Genomic DNA, 16938 nt, shown 5'->3' on the forward strand with positions numbered 1-16938 from the left:
GTTTTGGCTGCGGGAGGACATGTGTGTGTATGTGTGTGTGTGTGTGTTTTCATTTCTTTGTCACTCGTGGCTTTTATCCACAGAAAGTCTGATCTGGTCCCTATTACAGGCGGCAATCCCTGTTAGGCTTTCTCAGGTACTCAATGGGTGAAGGTAGGAGAAAGATCAAGAGAAACAGGGTGGCAGAGGGGACCCCACAACTGTCACATCCCCCTACCACCTGGAGCTCGGTGTCTGATACACCATTTTTACCAAAACATTACCATGGTTTTCCCAGGGGGAAATTTACCAGAGGGAACAAGTTATTGGACATTAAATACTCGGGTCTGTTTTCTAAAGTCATGGATGGCATGCTGTTAACTTGTCCCCCTCGGGGAGCTGACCTGCTCTGGCCAGCTCTCTTAGGGCCAACCGTGGCCAGCACCCTGAAAACCTCAGGGTTTCTTGCTTCTCCCGGTTTTTCCCATTCTCTTCTCCGTGGGAAAGCACTCCACCTGGACTCCCTGCGGAGACTCGAAACCTTGTTAGGATACCAGCTCCATTTTCCTTGCTGACTATGGTATAAGAGCATGACTGTCAGCGGGGTGCTGGTCCGTTTTCCCCAAGGAAGAAGGCCGTGTAGATTTGAGGATGCCCCCATAGCATCCGGAAATCCCTTACGTCTTGGCAGAATTTGGTGCGTCATAGGATTAAGGAAATAAAACTGGAGTCCCCATGTGGAATACAAAAATCACGCTTTGTTTTCAGGGACAACACGCTCTTAAGTAAGGGAGTGTTAAATTTGAAAGCTTAAAGTTATAAGTCAACTGTGTGTATATCTACTGTCTGAAACAATTGATGCCTCATCTGCTTATACTAAAGACCCTGGAGGAGCGGTGATGAGTGTGGCCTCCGGAACCCGAGCCTAGCTTTGCCGTTTAAGAGCTGTGTGGCCCTTGGGAAAGTTGCTTAACTTCTCTGTGCTTCGGTTTTCTTGTCTGCCAAATGGGGGATAATACTGGTGGTTGCGGGTAGTACGTGGGTTAATACAAGCACAGTGATCAGAATAACTCCCAATTCTCTGTAAACGCTGCTTCGATATTAACTCTTTCACTATCAGCTGCCTTTCTCCGAGCTTGGTTGCCTCACTGGTCCAACGAGGAGGATGAACTCCATCGGTGGTTTTGCACCCTGGCTGAGCACCAGTGTCTCAGGAGCCGTTGACATCCTGATGCCTGAGCCTCTCCCTGGGCTCCCCTGGGACAAACTCTAGGGGAGGAGGGCTGAGATATTTGCGTTTTTAGGAAAGCTTCCTTTGTGATCCTGGAGCACAGGGAGGCTGAGAACCAGGGGAAGGCATGGTCCTAAGATTCCTTCCAGCTTGCAAGGCAGCCTGCTATTTCTGTCTGGAGGGGTTTTTGCTTCCCTTCCCTTCCCGTACTCAGCACACTGCCGCGTGTGATTAAAACTTTTTTTTTTTAAAAATTGAGGTGAAAGTCACGTAACGAAAAGTTGACCATTTTAAAGCGTAGAGTTTCGTGGCACGTACGAGACGTTGTGCAATCAGCACCTATGTCTCGTTCCTAACCATTTGGATCACCCCAAAGAAAACCCGATACCCGTTAAGCCCTCCCCTCCCCTCCCCTGTACCTGGCAGCCACCAGTCCGCTTTCCGTCTCCGTGGCTTTACGTGGATTTATCCCGTTACCCGCTGATGGACATTCGGCTGGTGTCCACCGTTTGGCTCTTGTGAATAGTGCTGCTGTGAACATTGGTGTGCAAGTATTTGTACAAATATACCTGTTTTCAACTGCTTTTGGGTAGGTAGCTGGGAGGGGAATGGCTGGATCACGTGGCCATTTTATACTTCCCTTTTTGAGGTTCTGCCAAACTAAGTGCGATTCAGCTTGAAACTCTTTTTTTTTTTTTCCCCTGCCCTCCCAGATCTTCCTTGACCTGTCCCCACTGCCTGAAACAGAGCAACACCTTCGACCCCTTCCTGTGCGTGTCACTACCCATCCCCTTGCGTCAGACGAGGTACGTATTACGGGCGGCGCACTTGACTCCCGTCCTTCGGCCTTCCTGGGAGCCTTCTGGCCTCGCACCTGTTCTGTCTCTTGCAAACCTCAGCCAGCATGTCTGCAGAAACCAGCCTTAGAAAGCTGGCGACGTTCGGCGACCCAATGTGACAAAGTGAACGGTTACCGCGTCCCTTCTTCAGCCGACGAAGGAATGAATTATCCGCAGCGCTCTGTCTGTCACGCCGTAGCCGGGCTCCGTCTTTGGCCCCCTCAGAAGCGGGCACGGGCCGGTCGGTACCCCTCGGCAGAACCAGGGGCAGATCTGAAAAACAGTCTGTCACCACCTGCTTTTCTCTGCTTTGTTTCCAAATCCTTTTTGCTCTTTGTGAAGGTGCAAAGACGGGGTTTCTTTAAGGAGCAAAGGAACAAGGGAAGGGGGTGTCGAAGGAGAGGAGCGAGAAACAGGAAAGAGGAGGGTAGTAGGGTCAGGTAAGAGGCATGGCAGGCTCGGCTTTATAAGCGAACGAGGCACACAGTACAGGCATTCCAGAAGCCTAGGTCTGAAAGCCTTTAAGGCATCTGGCCAATGTCAATGTCAGGGATGTTTGGTGAGTCCTACGCTGCTGTTGAGACGGTGGCATTTCTTCCTTGTGTCCTCCACTTCCGAAAATACCGTCTCTCTAGACCTCCTCCTGTTGACAGTCCCCCATCTTTAGGATGCAACTGAAGGTCCAAAGCTTCATAAAGCCTTTCCTGGCACCGTAAACCCCATTTGTGGTCCCAGTTCCTGTGCGGCCTCTCATCTGTGCTACACATGTGACACTGGCTTGTCCTTTCTTCGGTGACATGACCAGGGGATGCCTGCTGATGGATGTGAGCTAAGATTCTTGGCCTCATGAAGCATAGGACAGGGGTTGGGACCACTGACTCTGGGGCTAGACTGCCCGGGGTTCCAGTCCCAGCTGTGGCAGTGAGCTGTATGAATGGACGAGTGTTGCAGGAAGGAACAGGGGAAGCAGGAGCTGGAGGAGGGAGCCCCAGGGTGCTAGCGGGGACAACAGGAGGTAGAACTAGAGATTCCAGAGAGTGTCCAAGGGAAAAGTGCCCAGGGGGCGGGGTGGCAGAAGGCAAAGTGTCCTATTACCAAAGAGAATTTCAATAAGGAGGGCATCATCAATACTGTCGAGCCGTAGTGGAAGAAACCTGACCCTTTTCCATCTCACATTTCCAACTTCGTTTTTGCTTACCGTGATCTGTTGGACAAACAGAACCTTGAGATCACAGGTCTGTACTGTGATTCTTAATCAAGTACCTTTTTTTTTTTTTAACCCTGGAAAACTACACTCAGCTGAGACCCTTGGAGACTTGGCTCTCCGCTGCCACCTGGTGACAGCATACCTAAAGTACAGTGACCCAACCAGGAAGCCGAGATTAGCCCAAGTATTGGACTTGACCCAATGTCAGTGGTGTTCTCAGTTCATGTCCGTCCTTTAAGGATGTGGACGCCTTCCTATTTTCCAGATTCCTGAGCGTCACCTTGGTCTTCCCCTCTAAGAGCCAGCGGTTCCTGCGGGTTGGCCTGGCCGTGCCGATCCTCAGCACAGTAGCAGCCCTGAGGAAGATCGTTGCAGAGGAAGGCGGCGTCCCTGCGGATGAGGTGTGATGGAATGGCATGGGGGCCTGGTCACTGAATGACGGGATGCTAACTGGGCCAGCTGTCTAGGGCTGTTGAGACTCATTTCTGGTTCCCAGGTGACTCCCTGGTGACTCAGGAGTTTCTGTTTGATTGGTCACCCCTGGCGTCTTGAAGACTGAGCCTTGACCTCTCCCTGCATTTACGCAGAATTACCAGAAAAGGACGAGGACCCGTGATGATGATGACGATCTTAGTAATTCCAATGCCCGGAAATGCTCAGTGGTGCTTCCCAAGAGCTGGGCGCCATTTTGTGAGCTCGGTATTCACACCCCGTTCAGTCCTCACAACCACCTGGTGCGGTCGATACGATGGTCCTCATTTTATCAGTGAGCAAGGAGGACGCACCAAGAGGTTGAGTGACCTGCTCAGGGTCATGCCACTAGTTAGCGCTGACCCAGGATGCAGATGGTGGGATTTCAGAGGCCAAGCCACTGCTGTGGATTTTCCCTCCTGAGTGCACAAACCAGGATTCTGAAGGGGCCGTCAGTGAAAAAGGAGGAGCTACTGAGGATGTGAAACTCGAGAGAGGAGGTTTAAGGAAGAGTGTGCTTTTTTTTTTTTTTTTTAATTTTATTTATTTATTTTTTTAAGGAGTCCTGGTAAAGAGGTTGGATTTCCTGTGACTTTGAGGGCAGAACTCGTAACAGGGGCCCCCACGCAAGGGCAGGGTGGAGGTGATGGTGGTCAACAGCCACGTGGCGTAATAGGAAGGGTTTGGATCAGGGCTCTTCTGTTTTCTGACCTTGGACGACGTAAGCCATTGGTCCCCTGTGTCCTTAACTAGAAAACGCAACTTTTACACTTCCCTGATGACCTCGTGGCATTTTTTTCAAATTAAAAAATTTCAGATAAAAAATACAGCCTTCCTGCTGAGTAACACGCGTAAAATAAGGGGCACGTGCCTTGAGGTTACGGTTTGTTGAATTTTTCCCTGTACATCTATCCATGTAACCACCACGATTCCTCGCTCTGTGGGCTCCTTCCGGCCCCCACCCAGTCAGTGCCTCTGATCTTATCACCGTGTTTACGAGGATTCAAGTGGGGGGGAAAAGGTGTGTATCTTGCTTGGTGAACTCAAAGCACTCTTCGGGGATATACTGAGAGAGAGAGAACAGGACAGTGGGTGAGAGTCTTGGGGAAGAAAGGGCAGTTTTGAATACCGAAAGGGGGGTGCGACATAGAGTTTGAATAATTACGAGAGTCAAAGAATCGTCAGGAATTTGCGAGGTGTGACGTGTTTGTTCAGGGAGGTGGGAGTCACTTAGGGATTCCTAAGTGCACGTGTGGGCATTCTGATTGGAACTTAAAATCTGTTTTGATATTTTAACTGGCAGGGGTATGCCTCTTACAGTGTCTACCATCATGAATATACTTGGATTTATTTTAAATTGCTTTCTGTTTATCCTGCTTTTTCTTTGTCTCCTTTCCCTCTCCTTTCCTGGTTCTTTTATAGAAAAGAGCCATTTTTACTCCATTTCTTCTGGTTTAGGACCCGTATAGTCTATTTCTGTGCTTATTTAGTGGTTATCCTTAAAATGTCAACATGCAGAATTAGCAAAGTCGTGTGTTAATTTCCCCAAGCAATGCAAGGATCTTGGTGTGCTTTAATCTCCCTTCCACCTTTTTTATTATTATTGTGGATGGATGTTACTGTCCAGTATTTTAATCCCTCCTCCCCTTTCTCCCTGGTTGTAGTACTAGTATTAGTTATTATTAGGGACTTATACAGTCAGTATGTGTTTACGTTAACCAATATTTACCATTTTCTTTGGCTCATCATTTCTTCTTACAACTCAAGTTTTTTTTTCTGGGTTCAGCTTGTTTGTTCTAACCCTGAAACATATCTTTTCAAAGAGAATTTTCTAGCCAGTGTGCCCTGAATGGGTTAGGTGTGTTGAGATGTTGATGCCTTCCGCCCTCGAGGTGACAGGACCCTTAAGGTGGTCACCCCTCTTCTCTGCTATGAGAGCAACTTCTTCTCCTTACCTCTGTGTTCCGTAAAAATATGTTCCGCATACGCCACGTTGTGAAAAAAGTTGGCAAGACTATTTAGAAGTTCTTCCAGTAGAGATCTATTCATGGTAAACACTTTTAACTTTTAATCTGAAGAGAGCTGTATTTTATTCTTAGTGCTTGCCTGGTAGTTTAGCTGGGTATAAACTTGAGATCCCGCCCCTCCCCCCCTCCGTTGTCTTCCCCCATCCCTTCCCTCAGCAGTTTGAGCTTCTGTTGTTGCCATTGCGATAGTCTGTGGTCAATCTAATTGTTATGCCTCCTCTGTTTTATTATGAATAAGTCGTGTTTCTCTCTTAGAAGGGAGGAAAGGGTAAAAGATTATCAGTCACTTTTAGATTTCTTTTTTTCTTTTTTTTAAGATTTTATTTATTTATTTGACAGAGACAGCCAGCGAGAGAGGGAACACAAGCAGGGGGAGCAGGAGAGGAAGAGGCAGGCTCCTAGCAGAGGAGCCTGATGCGGGGCTCGATCCCAGAACGCCGGGATCACGCCCTGAGCCGAAGGCAGACGCTTAACGACTGCGCCGCCCAGGCGCCCCCATTTTTAGATTTCTTGCTTAAGTTCCCTTTGAGAAATCAAGATGGGAAAATGATCCTCCTTGTTCCAGGTGATCTTGGTTGAACTGTGTCCCACTGGATTCCAGCGGTCGTTCTTTGATGAAGAGGACCTGAATACCATCTCCGAGGGGGATAACGTGTATGCCTTCCACGCGCCTCCACCACCTGGCCAGGAGATGCTCTCGGGTACAGTAGTACTTGGGCCTGTCGGGTTTCTTTTCTCTGATGTTTGCTGTATAGGTGGTTGGTGATTAAAACATATTCAGTCGGTGTAACAGGTTCCCAGGGGGCTGCTGCTGCCACTGGTCCTGAGACTACCGTTTGAGAATGAGCATCACTATTCAGGATTTTGCCTTCAGGACTCTTGTGGTTCAAGGTCTATACTTGAAATCAAACGTTTACAAATTAGAGCAGTAGATGGCCGAAGGGGTTATTAAATGACTTTTGTTAACAGCCCCACTTCCTGAACTTAGGACTGGCCGAGAACATCCGCATCTGACAGCCTTTGACCGCAGTTCAATTTATATTCTGGCCCACTTAGCCGGTCAAGAAGGCCCATACCTGGAGGACCCTCTGCCCGTGTTGCCACATAGCCCAAGTTGATCCTGTGTCCCGGTCCATGTCCTCAGCCGGCCTCCATGGCAGGCTGTGGGAACCAGATATCTGTCATTGCTCTGCGTCAACAGGGAGCCCCTGGGTCTGGAATCTGGAGCGGGGCCTTGACTGGCCCTGATGATGTTACAGTGCAATGAAAAGACCCTCATTTCAAGTTCGATCAAAGGTGACACATCTGTGCTTTAGAAGTCTGATTGTCAGAACGATTGGAAAATGAGGAGAGTCTAATTCTTCCACATCCTCAAGGGTAAAGGTTCTCACCTTCTCTCTCCTTCTTTCGTGGGCTGAGAAAGCCACAGCCAACTCGTGGCTCTCTGATCCAGGCATAAAAGCAACGAAAGTCATTTTGGGGTGTTTTTCGGATCGACTTTGGGAAGTGTCAATGAACTTTCCTGCCCATGTTTTAATATTACTGGCTGAACACGATGGCAGATTCACCACCACGTATGGGATCTTGGTGTACCAGGTACCAGAGGGCACAGGTGCCACGTACCTAATATCTCTTTCTTCAAAGCGCTCTAGTGTCTCCCAGTGGTGGTTGATAGACACTCAAAGAGAACAGGGGCTGGAGAAGCCAGAGTTGCACCCCAGCGAAGTCTTTTAAGACCACGAACATAATTCTCTCTCTTTAGCTCATCCATCTGGTCTGTCGGTCTCGCCACGCTTGGCAGCCCGTGAGGGTCCGCGGTCATCCCTGCCCGTCCATAGCGAGAACAAGGTGCTAGTCCTCTTCTGTAACTTGGTGGGGTCAGGGCAGCAGGCCAGCAGGTATGTATAACCTCATCTTCTTCTTATGTGATGTCTGGGCTGTGTAGACACGTGCTTGGGATTCCATCTAGAACAATTCTAAGTTGGTAAAAATCAAACATCGGTTCTCAAGGTTAATCAACGAGGAATAGGGTACTTTCTGATTAAGAGGATCACCAGTAATCGCCTTGAACGATGGCAGACGTCGCCCTTAACAATTAAGCATCAGAGACTTTCCTGTTAATTTCAGGAACAATTATTACGGCTCTCACCCTTATCATTTTATACGACGTTGTGAGGCCTGCAAGTGCAGTAGGACGAGGGGGAAAAAAATGGCCATAAGGAAAGAAGGGATAAAATGACCACTGTCTGCAGATTATATCGTGGCCGGTCCAGAGCGCCAGGAACTGGGAAGTGATCGGAAGTAGTGAAAGGGTCCAGGTGTGGTTACGTAACAAATAGACCAAACCAGATCGTTTTCGTAAGTAGCCCAAATAAAACGCTTGAAAGCTAGAACTCCGATCAGAGCTGTCTGTACTGATAAAATGTTTGCGAAATTCATCTGGAACAATAGGCTCATAAGGACAGTCAGAAAATACTGGCGGAAGGAGAAAGGAGGAGGAAGGGAGAGGGGTTCCTTTATAAAACCAGGATAGAGTTTTAATTATTAAAAATTACGATACAGGCTATATAAGTAAGAACAATTTTTGAAGCCAAAAAAAATTGCAATATAGCTGGAAGAATATACACTTTTTTTTTTTTTAAGATTTTATTTATTAATTTGACAGAGACAGCCAGCGAGAGAGGGAACACAAGCAGGGGGAGCGGGAGAGGAAGAAGCAGGCTCATAGCGGAGGAGCCTGATGTGGGGCTCGATCCCATAACGCCGGGATCACGCCCTGAGCCGAAGGCAGACGCTTAACGACTGCACCACCCAGGCGCCCCAGAATATACACTTAAATAATGGAACAGAATAGGCTGAAGCATATTTAGGTATTATATGATAAAAATGGCACGTTTCATTTATTAAAGCGTGAATAAATTATGTGGTATATAAGGGGGGGACGAATTGATTTTTTTTTTAATATAATCAACTGTTTTACTTCCACCGTAGATTCCCATGTTTAAATTCTAGGTTGACTAAAAGGGAACCGTAAAATAACTTGAAGATAATGTAGGGAAATATTGACGTCTTTTGGGCGGAGGACTGTTTTAAGACCTAAGGTCCGCAGGAGGCTGTCAAGGAAAAAGCTAACATTTTAGAGGCATTTAATGTTTTAAGCACAAACGAGGAAACATATTTACATCACGTGACAGGTGGAGGGTTTTAACCCATCGTCTAAAACCCAGCTCGGAAATTAGTGAGACAGACAGGTACCTTCGTAAAATGAGGCACGGAGATGAACGTTAATTCACAACTTCACAAAATTCATAGAGCTCCTGCCATAAGCAGGCACCGTTCAAATTAAAACATCGGAGGCGACCTGAGTGCCTAACAGTAGAGGACAAGGTGAATAAACCGACCGTGGACGGCACAGTCCCTTTGCCGTTCCAGACGCACCACTCGGGTTCGTGCTGGCTTTCAGCAAAGTTAATTCAACAGTGTCACATTCCCATCCCTTCGGCCCCTCATACCACCTTGCGTGGCGCGGCCACGGGACACGCTGGTTGGTGTTTGTCCCGTGGTACCCATGGCTGAGCCGGGACTGTGGCCGCAGCCACGTCTGGCGATCCGGGCGCTGCAGGTGCACCTCGGGGCGCTCCTCAGCTCGGGTCATGGAAAACATTCTCCCGAGAATAGTCCTGACGCACAAAACCACCGGTGCGTCCGCAAGAGCGGCTTTGCTCTGGGTTAACCCCCGCCTGCTCTCCCCTGGCTCCAGTGTTCTCTTGCCCTGTTGCGAGGGGGAGAGTCTCCCAGCGGGCCGACCGGCTGAGCCGTCTGCTTCCACCGCCACGTCTCTCTCGGGCTTGGCATTTCTGGGCGTCTGTGCGTACGACCGTGTGTCCGTCTGCAGCGAGGTCCTCCGACGGGCCCTCTCGAGCGGGGCCTGGCGCTCAGCTCAGGCCCAGGGGACAGGTGCTTGTGAGCGGGGCCGACGCTCCTGACTGTCGAGTAGTGTCTCATGTTCCTTCGCTGAGCTAACCTGATGCCCTTGAATCGTGCAGGTTCGGGCCACCTTTCCTGCTGCGGGAAGACAGAGCCGTTTCCTGGGCCCAGCTGAGGGAGTGCATTCTCAGTAAGGTCCGCTGTGTCATGAAGAGCGAGGCCCCCATCCAGGTCGGTGTGTGTCGTGTGTTGTGGGGGCTGGAGATGGGGGTCGGGGTCTAGGAGGAGCTCGGCAGAGACGGGCATTTGCTGTTAATGCGAGCGTTCACGCTGCCACATAAAACCGCGTTGCTCTTATGCAAAGCAGTAACCATCCTGTAGCCTGTGCTGTGCGACTCTTTGCACCATTACGAAACACCTTCCACGGACAGAGCCCTCGTCCCGTTAAATCTTTAAAGACACCACTGGAATAGGATTGACACCGTTTTTCTCGGTTTTCTATATTTATGGCTTCTCTATGGTTCTCCCTGGAGTGTAGTGTATTACAACGAATTGTAACTTACACGTTTGCATCCGAAATTTCAGGGGACTTGAGGTCTAACTTCTGCGGGAAATGAAAATGGATGTTTTAAGTCCAAACAGGAACATCTAGATATTAAAATAATTTTGTCCAGTTTAAAGAAGAAAACACCGAAATTAAAACCTCAAGGCAAAACACCTTTTTGCCTTGCTCCTTTATTTATTCTCAGGTTGGTAGTTATCAGAGAAACGCAACACATGCTGAAACCCTTCCTTTTGGCCCCTAGAGTATCAGAAACCCTTCCCATGGTTCAGAAGGTGTTGACATTTTGGGGGGCAGGTCAGGAGCCTCAGAATTTTGCTTCCCTATGTAAGAACTTCTCAGAGGTGGTTTCTTCATAATTCCTGCTCCTTTCTGCTCGGGGAAGACCACACTTTTTTTTTTTTTTTTAGCAGTTTATTTTAATTTATTGATCTTTCAGATTTTTTTTTTTTTTAATTTTATTTATTTATTTGACAGAGAGAGAGACAGCCAGCGAGAGAGGGAACACAAGCAGGGGGAGTGGGAGAGGAAGAAGCAGGCTCACAGCGGAGGAGCCTGATGTGGGGCTCAATCCCATAACGCCGGGATCACGCCCTGAGCCGAAGGCAGGCGCTTAACCTCTGTGCCACCCAGGCGCCCCAAGACCACACATTTGATTCAGAAGGTACATGAAATGACATTTTGTCAAAGACCTTCTCTACATTCGTACCAACCTGTATCTCTCCAGGATTTTTTTTTGCCATGGTGCCCGAATTAGAGCCCGAAACTTCTCTCGAAATAGGTCAGAGGATCTTGTAATAATAGCCCCAGCCTTCTGCAAAACCTTGTGCCCCTGATCCTTGCAAGTGGATGAAACCCCTTTTATGTGAGCGTTGAACCCAGCCGTCCCTATTCCCCACCTGATCACACATGGACGTCTGCCTCTGCGCCCCTCTGGTCAATGGGTTTGCAGAAACCCGTCAGGCAGTCAGTGGGACCAGCAGAATTCTGATAGAGGCACCCTCCCTCGGAGTACGGATGCTTTTCTGTGGACTCATGGGTCAGTGTGTGGGTGCGTCTGATTTTCTGTAGGAGGAAGGTGTTCTAAACAGTTGCGGGGTTCCTAGGATCGCCCACCCATTTAACCCATAATGTTTTAGTGCCATATAAAATCCTGGCTCGGTATGGTCATACTTTGAATACATTCGGAATGCTCAACCTGGAGCCGAAGAGATGAAAAGTTCAGTGAAGGCTCTAAAATGAATTTTCCCAGCTAAGCATGGAAGACAGGAGAACGTCTTCCAAAAATGACCAGTTTGCTGGGCAGACTGAATTTGTTGGAATCCTGAAAAGTGGAGGCTTATCACTGCCGAGACATTTCTGGGGTCACTTTGTAGACTTGCTTTCTGCGCAGCGGGATAGACTTCCTCCATGCAGTATTGGTGCCTTGATTGTGTTGATTCTGTTGCTGTCCAAACAGCAAGAGCCCCCCACCCCACCTCGCCACCCCCAGATTTAAGAAACGGTCTCCTTAGGAAGTACGCCCTTCCGTGGCCACCCCTGGATCCAAGCCTCTGGGGGCAGCTTGCATCCCGCCATTGCTTCTATCTTTGTTGAAGCTGTAGGTCAACCACACTGTGGTTATGGTCCAATCGGGCATGGACCCTGGACCTCACAGCTCAAGGCTCCCTACAGCTGGGTTCCCATTCACCTTACCGGTGTGTCCTTGCTCCCCACACTCGGAGGAGCGGGTCGAGGCTGTCTGAGGATGTGTTGGGTCGTGCCCACACGCTATGGCTCTTTCCTGGAATTCCAGTGCCTTCCCTCTCTTCCCCTGTCTGAATTCAACCTGTAGTTCCTCAGTGCTTTGTAAGTAGACATGTGTCTACCTTTTATCACTGTCAGAGTTTGGAAGGAAGCGTCGTCGATTTTCTAATCGAAGCTAAGGTCATCAGTGACCATTTTAAGAACCGTATTTGCAGGGCACCAGGATGGCGCAGTGGGTTAAGCGTCCGACTCTTGGTTTTGGCTCAGGTCCGTGATCTCAGGGTCATGAGATCGAGCCCCACGTGGGCTCTGTGCTCAGCACCGAGTCTGTTTGAGATCCTTTCTCTGTCCCCCTCCTCCCCTCCCCGCCACACACGCGCACACACTCTCTCTCTCTCTCAAATAAATCCTTTTTTTTTTTTTTTAAAGGACCGTATTTACTTCACTTGAAGACGCCATTGATTATTTTTCATGGTGGTGACATATCCATAACACTGATTTTAGCCATTCGTAAGTGTACGTTAGTCATAGTTACGACATTGTAAAACCATCACCATAATCCTTACCCCAGATTTTCAGCATCCCTACAAAAACTCTCTGCCCGTTTAACAACCCCCCAGCCCCCAGCCCTTAGCCTCTGGTCACCCCCATCCCCCTTTCTGTCCCTATGAATCTGCCTGCTGTAGGTATCATGAAGCAGGGTCATGCAGTGTTTGACCTGCTGGGTCTGGTGCACAGTATTTCTGAGGTCCATGCATGCTGGGACACGTCAGAATTTCCTTTTTAAGGCTGCATAATATTCCATCGTGTGTGTAGACCCCATCGTGTTCATCCACTCAACCGTTGAGGGACACTCAGGTTGTTCCCACGTTTTGACTGTTGCGAATAACGCCGCTTAAGGCTCCCTCCAACTTCAGAAATGTTAGAATATGAAAAAGACATGCATCTTAGAATAAACACATAGGTAGGATTTCCTTATGTGGCTTATTTTGAAGCGTGCAAATACTTCTTAAGCATTTGGTATGTAACGTAGACGCTAGCGTGCTTTTAGAAACTCGCCTTGTTTTGGTGATCTGGTGATGATGGTGGTCATCTTAAAGTCAGGTAAGTTATCTATTGATTGTTAATTAATTGAGTGATTTTTCCATCGACTGGCAGCATCGACTCCAATTAAACATGTGTTATTTAAAAACACTGCGTTGTTCCGGAAAATGTAATATGTTAAACAGTGTTAAATTGCTGCGTTACAAGGTACAGCGTGTATCTTCTTTTGGGGGGAGGGATGGGCTGAGGGAAGAAGAATTTCAAGCAGGCTCCATGCCCAACGCGGAGCCGGACGCGGGGCTCGATCTCACGACCCTGAGATCACGACCTGAGCCGAAATCCAGAGTCGGACGCTTCACTGACTGAGCCACCCATGTGCATCTTCTTTAACAAAAAAGACCTTTATATCTGCAGGTTCTGAATACTAATTTTTAAGGGAACACTCAAAATAGACCACCAACAAAACGGATGAGAGTCTTTGAGTGACTTCTTTGCCCTTGAGAGTCTCAGTGCAGTCGACGCCGTGCTAACCCACTGCCTCTGTTTGGTGTCTCATCAGAATCCGGGATCTCTGTTCTCCGTCCGGGTTGTGGGGCTTTCTCTGGCCTGCACCTACTTATCCCCACAGGACAGCCATCCCCTCTGTCACTGGGCAGTAGACAGGTAAGGGGGGACGTTCCAGATGCGGTAAGGGAACAGGTGTCGTCGTATTTGACTGGGGTCCTCGCGGGTTCTGTACCCGTACGTTGATGACCATCCTGTCTACTCCCGGTCGCTTGCCTCCCGGTGTGTTGGATCCATCGACACATGCTGTGCTTTCAACCCTCATGTCTAGAGAGGGGCCGTGGTGACCACCTCGAAGATGAGGGGACACTGAGGTTCCCAGAGGCGAGTGAACTTGCTCGCACTTTTTTTTTTTTTTAAGATTTTATTTATTTATTAGAGCACAAGCAAGGGGATGGGGCCGAGGGAGAGGGAGAAGCAGACACCCCGCAGGGAGAGCAGGGAGCCTGATGTGGAACTTGATCCCAGGACCCTGAAACCAAAGACAGGCGTTTAACCCACTGAGCCACCCGGGCTCCCCTAGTAACTTGCTCGTCCTTGTGTAGCTAATGGCCCAGCGTGAATTGGAACCCATTTCAGTCTGACGGAGAAACCCCAATTCATTCAGTGAGATGCTGTCAAATTCAACCCGAATGTCCCATCTGGGGTAGGGGAGAATTCTGCCATGGAGTCTTTGGCTCCAGCTGGAGAACACTGTGTCTGTGATTGAGGGGTCACGCCAGTGTGGCCCCCCCACCCCCACGGCTTTTCACCTCGCACAGCCCTGCCGAGCGGTGCACGCCAGCAGCAGAGTCCCGAGAGGGGCTCTCTAGGTCTTTTGGTCATTTTCCCACAGACACAAAGCTGTCCATCAACATTTCTGATTTTCTGGCTGGGCCAGCCACAGCTGAGTGAACCCGTAACGTAGGTGTGATGTTATGATTTATAAAAAGAAATATGTCTTTGGTCTTGTGGCACAGAGCTCGTAAGACCCTTGGAGTGCTTTTAGTGATAAGTGATAAAGGCGTCTTAGTCTTCCTAACAAGCCCCTTTCAACCACACCCAAGTTTACATTAATGAGGTCATTTTTGGAAAGAACCTAAGGATGGGGCCAGGTTGCCAGGGGAACCAACCTGTGATTAAAGGTTGGAACTCTCCTTCCCACCCGAAGACCTCAGGGGAGGGAGAGGGCTGGAGATTGAATTCACTTCCCAGTGGCCAGTGATGAATCAATCATGTCTATGTGATGAGACCTCCATAAAAACCCAGAAGGGCAGGTTTGGGGAGCGTTCCAGGTGGGTGGGCACACAGAGGTGCTGGGAGGGCCGGTGGTGGGCACAGAGAGGGCACGGAAGCTCTTCAGCCTTCCCACACGCGTCGCCCTCTGCCTCTCTCCCATCCGGCCGTTCTGAGTTCCATCCACCCTTTCACAATAAGCTGGCGGTCCAGCAAGTGCGGTGTTTCTCTGAGTTCTATGAGCCGCGCTAGCAAGTTCACCAAACCCAAGGAGGGGGCCCTGGAGCCTCCCATCTGCAGCCAGGTGGTCAGAACGCCCAGATGACAACCCGGACTTGCGGCTGGTGTCTAAAGTGGGCGGGGGCGGTCCTGTAGGACGGAGCCCTTCACCTGTGGGATCCGATGCTGACACCAGTAGATGATGCTGGAATCGAGTGGATTGCTTGGTGGTGTTGACAAGAAAGCCCGCATGGGAATGGGTGTCAGAATCTGGATGGGTGTCAGCCTCACAGTAAGGAAGGACCCCTCCCTTTGTAAAAACCAGGAGCCAGCAGGGTGGGGCGAAAGCCCGAAGGTCCTAAGCAACCCCGTTGCTTGGCAGCCGCTTTACAGAGTTAGGGAGGCTGGGGAAATGTTGACCCGCCCTGCTTGGGTCTGATGGGAAAAGGGAGCGCAGGGGTTTGGGGGGCTCTGAGAGGGGCTCCCCTCACGGCACTCTGGCTTCAAAGTGAATTCCACAGACTGATGCCCACCTGTCCGCTGCTTGTCCCCGGCCCATGACAACTTGAGAGGAAGTACTTAGGCATGTTAAGGCGATCGGACAGAGTGATTGAAAATACGATGAGTGTATAATAATTCTGCATTATCTATAATCATTTTTTAATTGAACTTTTATTTTGTCCCCCCCATTACGTTTTTACTGTATTTTACCAAAGGATCCGTCTGTAATGGTTTAGAAACAGATCAACAAAGGGGTCTTTCGCCGTAGGTAGTTTGAGAAGCCCCGGAAAGTGGACCACACTAAAGTCAGGCCACCCCAGGCCACGGGCCTTCCAGTCACGCGTCTGTCCTTCTGGCCTCAGTTTACACTCAGTTTGGGACACCGGTCCTGGGCTCGGAGGCGGAGCTGTGGGAAGGAGGCCCCGTGCTTTCTGATGGGCTCCGTGTTCTCTGTCCTCAGGGCTCTGCACCCCCGGAGGCCGGGAGGCCCCCCCCACGTCAAACTGGCCGTGGAGTGGGACAGCTGTGCCAAGGAGCGGTGAGTTCAACAGAGCGGGGCTCCCGCGGAGGAGACACCGAGGAGACATGGGGCTGCCCGCACAAATAAATCTTCCCGTGCCCGGGTCCCCCCGACACGCCTGAAGGCAGCGTGCAAGCCTCCTGGATGCCATGCGGTCCCTGCCTCCGAGAGAGATGATATAAATGATAGTGACCGTGATAATGGCCGTGCTGGGCCGTATGAGGAGCCGTGGCGGTAACAGAAAGGCCTTTTGTGACGCTCACCTGCTCGCGGCGCTGAGCGCTTCACATAGATGCCGCGTATTTCCTCTGCACGCCCCGCGAGGTCGGCACTACCATGATCCACAGTTTCCAGATGTGGAAACCGAGGCACAGAGAGGTTACACGATTGCTCAGTGTCACACAGCTCGTGCGTGCCAGAGCCGGGATCCGAGCCCAGGCTGTCTGGTTCAAGTCCACAGCTCTCGGTCACTCGGCGTGGCTGTGCCCATCACCCCGGGTGCACGTGGCCCTACTTTGAGAAGGGACACCGGTCAGGCCAGCAAGGGTGTGTTAATCTCCCTGCAAAGTCCCAGCCCTGCGCTGGAGGAGGGCGCCAAGGCAGAACGGCCGAGCCCGTGTCCCTCCGGGAGCCGGTGGGGGCAGCTCTGCGTCCCCTGCCGGACGCCTTCCCGGGCGACACAGGCGTGCTGCGCAGGGAGACAGGTGAGATGCCCTGACGCCGTTGTCGCCTCTCCTCGCAGCCTGTTCGGGGGCCTCCAGCGGGAGCGGGTCCAGGACGCGGACAGCGTGTGGCGGCAGCAGCAGGCTCACCAGCAGCACAGCTGTACCTTGGACGAGTGTTTTCAGTTCTACACCAAGGAGGAGCAGGTGCCCCGCAGGGTCTC

The 16938-nt window shown here is 50.2% G+C and overlaps 1 protein-coding gene across 3 annotated transcripts in view; it reads left to right on the top strand.

Moving 5' to 3' along the window:
* The window catches only part of USP43 (ubiquitin specific peptidase 43), a 56480-nt gene that overhangs the window by 17409 nt on the left and 22133 nt on the right, over positions 1-16938 (top strand). For all 3 annotated transcript variants that reach the window (XM_087867614.1, XM_045797251.2, XM_045797252.2), the window contains 8 exons: positions 1924-2016; positions 3522-3657; positions 6320-6455; positions 7517-7652; positions 9801-9912; positions 13593-13696; positions 15993-16070; positions 16795-16921. In XM_087867614.1, coding sequence (XP_087723740.1) covers positions 1924-2016; positions 3522-3657; positions 6320-6455; positions 7517-7652; positions 9801-9912; positions 13593-13696; positions 15993-16070; positions 16795-16921 — 922 coding nt within the window. The remainder of the gene's footprint in view (positions 1-1923; positions 2017-3521; positions 3658-6319; positions 6456-7516; positions 7653-9800; positions 9913-13592; positions 13697-15992; positions 16071-16794; positions 16922-16938) is intronic.

This window comes from Ursus americanus, chromosome 14 (genome assembly GCF_024610735.1).
Source record: "Ursus americanus isolate L20-20 chromosome 14, mUrsAme1.1.p, whole genome shotgun sequence".
NCBI lineage: Eukaryota > Metazoa > Chordata > Mammalia > Carnivora > Ursidae > Ursus > Ursus americanus.